The sequence below is a fragment of the Mastomys coucha genome, unplaced genomic scaffold (genome assembly GCF_008632895.1).
Source record: "Mastomys coucha isolate ucsf_1 unplaced genomic scaffold, UCSF_Mcou_1 pScaffold9, whole genome shotgun sequence".
Classification (NCBI taxonomy): domain Eukaryota; kingdom Metazoa; phylum Chordata; class Mammalia; order Rodentia; family Muridae; genus Mastomys; species Mastomys coucha.
The window spans coordinates 31,807,743-31,814,222 of NW_022196915.1; the positions used below are offsets into that span (position 1 = coordinate 31,807,743).

At 41.3% G+C, this 6,480-nt stretch overlaps 1 protein-coding gene across 2 annotated transcripts in view; it reads right to left on the minus strand.

Moving 5' to 3' along the window:
- The window catches only part of Txndc16 (thioredoxin domain containing 16), a 75,024-nt gene that overhangs the window by 14,107 nt on the left and 54,437 nt on the right, over positions 1-6,480 (minus strand). For both annotated transcript variants that reach the window (XM_031361193.1, XM_031361191.1), the window contains exon 18: positions 1,772-1,856. In XM_031361193.1, coding sequence (XP_031217053.1) covers positions 1,772-1,856 — 85 coding nt within the window. The remainder of the gene's footprint in view (positions 1-1,771; positions 1,857-6,480) is intronic.

Below are 6,480 nucleotides of genomic sequence, written 5' to 3' on the forward strand. Positions count from 1 at the left end.
AAGAAGAAGAAGAAGAAGAAGAAGAAGAAGAAGAAGAAGAAGAAGAAGAAGAAGAAGAAGAAGAGTTCAGGGGGCTGGAGAGCTGGCTCAGCGGTTAAGAGCACTGACTACTCTTCTGGAGGTCCTGAGTTCAATTCCCAGCAACCACATGGTGGCTCACAGCCATCTATAATGAGATCTGATGCCCTCTTCTGGTGTGTCTGAAAACAGCTACAGTGTACTTACATATAATAAATAAGTAAACTTTAAAAATAAAAAGGAGTGTTCAAAATGAAAAAATTGAGTTCAAAGCAGAAGAATTAATAACATTGTAGTTAGAAAATCCACAGCACAAACTACTGGGGGCATAATAACTTCTGGAGGTAGTCTTGGGTGCTGTGTATTCAGATGCTGAGTTCTGTATCCCAAGATCAGGTTGCAGTTTAGACATGGGTACTGTGTGGACCAATGTGTTGTAAAGAATGCTCCCCAATGACCTCTGATTGGTAAATAAAAAGCTAATGCCGTGACTAGGGCAGGGGAGAGGGGAAGGTGGAAGTCTGGATTAAGTAGGGGGTCTCAGGTAGGGACCACAGGGAGAAAGGACAAAGAAAGGAGGGGGAGGTAGGATGGACCACGAGGATGGATCCTGAGCATGTGGCCTGAGAAGCTTGCCCTGCGGATACACATGGAACAGAGCAAAACTCAGTTACCAAGCAACACAGGGTCTGTGGTTGGAATATAGGTTAGAATAGCTCAGAATCTGCCCAGTTTGGCTTGCAGCTTAATAAAAATATCAGGTTACTGTGTCTTTAGTTAGGAAGCTATACAGGCTAAAGTGGGCATAGAAATTCCCTGCAGATATCTGAAGCAAAAGGGGGTTGTAGCAACCTCCCCAAAAAATCTCTACTGTAAATCTACACACACACACACACACATACAGAGTTCATAGTGAATGTGATTGTGTTGATAAAAATTCCCAAATGTGTAGTCCACTCCTTTATTCTGTAGCAACTAAAGTATACTGATAACCTACAGTAATCCCATCTTCCATAGATAGAACAATGGAAGTTTTAATATTTTTTACATATATTCCCTAGTGGCAAATAAAAACAAGACTCAAGAAGTAAAATTCTCAACACTATAAAAACTCCAAGGAAAACCTAAAGCACAAGTAACAGGATCGAAAGATTAACACTGATATAGGAGCAAAAGTAAGTAGGATCACTTCTGTGGGTGCCTTCAAAGTAAGTACGAGTCCAAGATCTCTCCTGCGGTCACTTCAGAAGGAGTATTTAAAGAATGTAGGGGCTGGAGAGATGGCTCCTTGGCAGTTAAGAACACCAACTGCTCTTCCAAAGTTCCTGAGTTCAAATCCCAGCAACCACATGGTGGCTCACAACCATCCATTAATGAGATCTGACGCCGTCTTCTGGAGTGTCTGAAGACAGCTACCGTGTACTTACAGATAATAAATAAATAAATAAATCTTTAAAAAAAGAAAAAGAATATTAAAAAAAAAAAAAAAGAATGTAGCACTTCTCAGACATCTCCACGGAAGAAAATTAAAACTTTAGAATACTGGGGTGGATGGTACACATGGGAGTGGAGGGGGAGGGAAAATGGCAAACCAGACTACATATGTATGAAATCCCAGACACCTGTCACCTTGTGAGTTGATTGAAAAGTAACTTGTGGTTCTACTAAAACTATAATCAGTTGTGGAAAGACAAGCTGTACATTATACTGCATCATTTCAAGCGCCCCAGAATTAGAAGAACAATAAACTTACAGAATCCAAACATCATCTTCAGAATAAACTCCTGTGATGACAGAGCCTCTCAGTTGCTTCCCTGCTTCCCTAAAATATTCTTTTGCTGCAGACACAGAGATGAGAGAAGGTTGTGAAACTTTAACGTCGTGGATGCAGGCAGCTGAGACAGACTTTACAGATGGCAGACTCCATTACCTGTAAACATCAAAGGCTGATGCTTAAGGGCACGCACATAACAGCTAAAATAAATCTGTTTCATGACATGCCTCTTTAGGTAAAGACGTATCTACTGATATGATACAGCTGTGGCTCCATAAACAAATGTCCTCTTAATGTCGTTTTTTAAGATTTATAGTACTCAGGAGCTGGAGAGATGGCTCAGTGGTTAAATGCACTGGCTGCTCTTCCAGAAGACTGGAGTTTAATCCCCAGTACTCACAAGGTAGCTCAAAATTGTCTGTGGCTCCAGTTCATCCAGTTCCTCTCACAGACATACACTTACTCAGGACACCAATGCACATGAAATAAAAATAAATTTTAAAAAACAGAGCACTCTAATCATACAGAATGACCAAATAAATACTTGATGTTTTTTATTGTTTTTGAAATGGATTATATATATATATGTATGTATGTATATATGTATGTATGTATATATGCCTCAGGGGAATTTGATGGCTTCGGCAAGGCCATTTTATTTTTATTGGATATTTTCATTATTTACATTTCAAATGTAATCCCCTTTCCTGGTTTCCCTGCCCCCAAAAACCCACTATCCCATCCCCCCTCCTCCTGCTTTTATGAGGGTGCTCCCTGACCCACCCATTCCCACCTCTCTGCCCTGGCATTCCCCTACACTGGGGCATCAAGCCTTCACAGGACCAAGGGCCTCTCCTCCCCATTGATGACTGACTAGGCCATCCTCTGCTACATATGCAGCTGGAGCTATAGGTCCCTCCATGTGTACACTTGGTTGGTGGTTTAGTCCGTGGGAGCTCTGGTTGATACTGTTGTTATTTCTATGGGGTTGCAAACCCCTTCAGCTTCTTGGGTCCTTTCTCTAACTCCTCTATTGGGGACCCAGTGTTCAGTCCAGTGGTTGGCTGTGAACATTCCCCTTTGTATTTGTCAGGCTCTGGCAAAGCCTCTCAGGAGACAGCTATATCAGGCTCCCGTCAGCAAACACTTCTTGGCATCCACAATAGTGTCTGAGTTTGGTGACTGTATATGGGATGAATCCCCAGGTGGGGCAGTCTCTGGATGGCCTTTCCTTCAGTCTCTACTTCACACTTTGTCTCCATATTTCCTCCAATGAGTATTTTGTCCCTCCTTTTAAGAAGGACCAAAGCATCCACATTTTGGTCTTCCTTCTTCTTGAGCTTCATGTGGTCTGTGAAATGTATCTTGGTTATTCTGAGCTTTTGGGATAATATCAACTTATCAGTGAGTTCATACCATGTGTATTCTTTTGTGACTGGGTTACCTCACTCAGGATGACATTTTCTGGTTCCATCCATTTGCCTGCAAATTTCATGAACTCATTGTTTTTAATAGCTGAGTAGTACTCCACTGTGTAAATGTACCACATTTTCTATATCCATTCCTCTGTTGAGGGACATCTGGATTCTTTCAAACTTCTGGTTATTGTAAATAAGGCTGCTAATGAACATAGTGGAGCATGCGTCCTTGTTATATGTTGGAGCATCTTTTGGGTATATGCCCAGGAGTGGTATAGCTAGGTCTTCAGGTAATACTTTGTCCAGTTGTCTAAGGAATTTCCAGATAGATTTCCAGAGTGGTTGTACCAGCTTGCAATCTCACTAACAATGGAGGAGTGTTCCTCTTTCTCCACATCCTTGCAAGCATCGACTGTCACCTGAGTTTGATTTTTTTTTTTTTTTAAATTTGCCTGCTAGAGCAAGAAAAACGGACATGGCTGTCTTCTTAACTGCAGCCTGAAGAGAGGTGTGAGTTTGGGAAATGATGTATACCTTAAATCACAAAGTATGAAAATGCTTATTGCAATGAATTGAAAAGTAGGCAGGCTTTACATAGAATTACTGGGGGAGGGGGGTGCACACAGGATGTGGAAGAGCTTTTCAAGGCAGAGATTTCCAGGGTAAGGATTGGTTTGTAATTCAAGTCCTGAGTTTGAGAATCTTAGGGATTGGTGGGTTTTCCTGCTCAGGGATTGGTGGTTTTATTCCCTCCCCCCTTTTTTCCATGCATCAGGGTCAGAATGGCTTCCCAGCTGCAGGCAGCTTTGGCTGAGGTCCCATTGTGAGGAGCTGCTTGGGGAGGTTGGAGAGGAGGTACTGCTGGCTGCTTTGACAGCTCCTGTGGTGGCACCTCACTGGACAGGATGCTGGCTGTGCCCGTGGGGCACGGCTCAGGGACTCCAGGTGGCAGACAGGCTAGAAAACTTGCTGACTATACAAGTGAGGAACAGCCAGAAAGAGAGTCAGCAAGCACTGTACTTCAGTGGCCGTGAGTAGTTCTCCGACTGGTGGTAAGGCTGCAGGGAATGGCAAGCAGTCCTGTGTGCAGACTCCCGCCATGATTTCCCTCAGGGAGTGTAAGATGAAATAAACCGTTTTCTCTCCTAAGCTGCTTTGGGTTGGACTATTGCATCTCAGCACCAGGTTCAAACTAGAACAATTAACCAAACTATAATAAATAGTATATAATAATAAATACTATATTATGTACTACAAAAAGTAAATAAACCTTTAAAAACATAAAACATTTTAAAAAGTTAAATATTAACTCAGATACATTGTTTTTTCTCAAATGCATCAAAATAAAAATATAAATATATAATCTTTAGGTACATAAAAAGGATGGAAAGAATAACATCAAACTTAACATCATATCTGTAATAACTATTCTAATTCACTAGATTTTTTTTTTTTTTAAGTTTCTCAAGACAGGGTTTTTCTGCATAGCTTTGGCTGTTCTGATGGCCTTGAACTCACAGAGATCACCTGCCTCTGCCTCCCAAGCATTGAGATTAAAGGCATATGCTAATTGACTAGATTTTAAAAGTCTAAGGTAGGTTCAGGATCAACCTGTAGGTTGTGATCCCTTTAGGGGGTCAAATGACCCTTTCACAGGGGTCACCTAAAACCATCAGAAATATCAGATATTTATATTATGACTCATTATAATAGGAAAATTACAGTTATGAAGTAGCAATGAAAATAATTTTATGGTTGGGGATTATCACATGAGGAGCTGTATTAAAGGGTCACAGCATTAGGAAGGTTGAGAAGCACTGGAAGGTCTTAGTGGATATACTTCCAAGTGTAAAGTTGTGTGAACAAGTGTGTCTCTTCATCTATAGCCTTTCTTGTGGTTTGTCATGGGCTCTTTTCCTTCTGTTGGTTTTTGTTTCATCTTATATTTTATTATTATCCCTCAGATATCAGTTTGTTTTCTAATGGAAAACAGAAAAAGGGTGGTTCCATACAAGAGGGGAGGTGGAGAGGAACCGGGAGTAGTAGAAGGAAGGGAAACCATAATCAAAATATATTGTATAGGAAAAAATCTACTTTCAATTCTAAAAAATGAAAATTCAAAAAGAATGAACAAAAAGGGGGTGACAACTGAGTATTCACATGCAGCTCCGCTTCCTAGCCTCCCAACATGTGAGTAGTGGCCTCATGCTCCTGCCTCTACACGTTCCCTGACATGCCTGACTATACTCCCAAGTTGAGTAAAAGCAGGTCATAGCAGCAAGAAAAATAATATAAACTCTTTGAGTAACTGCATCATAGGTTTTTCTTCAAACTTCTCTCTATATTTAAAATTCTCTACAAGAACAGTTTTTTAAACCATTGTTAAGCTTAAGTGTTTAAACTGTGTGATTTAAAAGTTTGGGCTACCCACAACACTCAGAGGAAGCTCCACTCCCAAGCACTCTAACACACCCAGGATCATAGGATCAGAGGTAAAGAGCACACAACATCTGCACCAACACCAGGAGTAACTGGGACTAGAGGGACACAGGCACCCAGGAACTCCACCCCACCAGTAGCATAGGTTCCTTCTGGTCTGAGCTGGTGACCTGAGCAGACCTTGGGCTCGAACTCCGAAGCCAGTCCCACAACAGCCAGAGGCAACTCCACTCCCAAGAGCCTGACACTCTCAAGATCACAGGATCCCAGAGACAGCCTAACTCTGAGGAGTTCTGATACAACCAGGATCACAGGTAGGACAGGCTCCAGACAGATATAGCAAGGGCAGGTAGCACTAGAGATAACCAGATGGTGGGAGGCAAGCATAAGAACATAAGCAACAGAAACCAAGGTTACTTGGCATCATCAGAACCCAGTTCTCCCACCATAGCAAGTCCTAGACACACCATTACACTGGAAAAAGCAAGATTCGGATCTAAAAATCACTTCTTATAGTGATGATAGAGGACTTTAAAAAGGACATAAATAAACTTCCTTAAAGAAATACAGGAGAACACAGATAAACAGCTAAAAGTCCTTAAAGAGGAAACACAAAAATCCCTTAAAGAACTACAGGAAAACACAATCAAACAGGCAAATGAAATTAACAAAACCATCCAAGATCTAAAAACGGAAAGAGAAACAATTAAGAAATCAGAAAGAGAGACAACCCTGGAGTTATAAAACCTAGGAAAGTGATCAAGAGTCATAGATGCAAGCATCACCAACAGAATACAAGATATAGAAGAGAGAATCTCAGGGGCAGAAGAT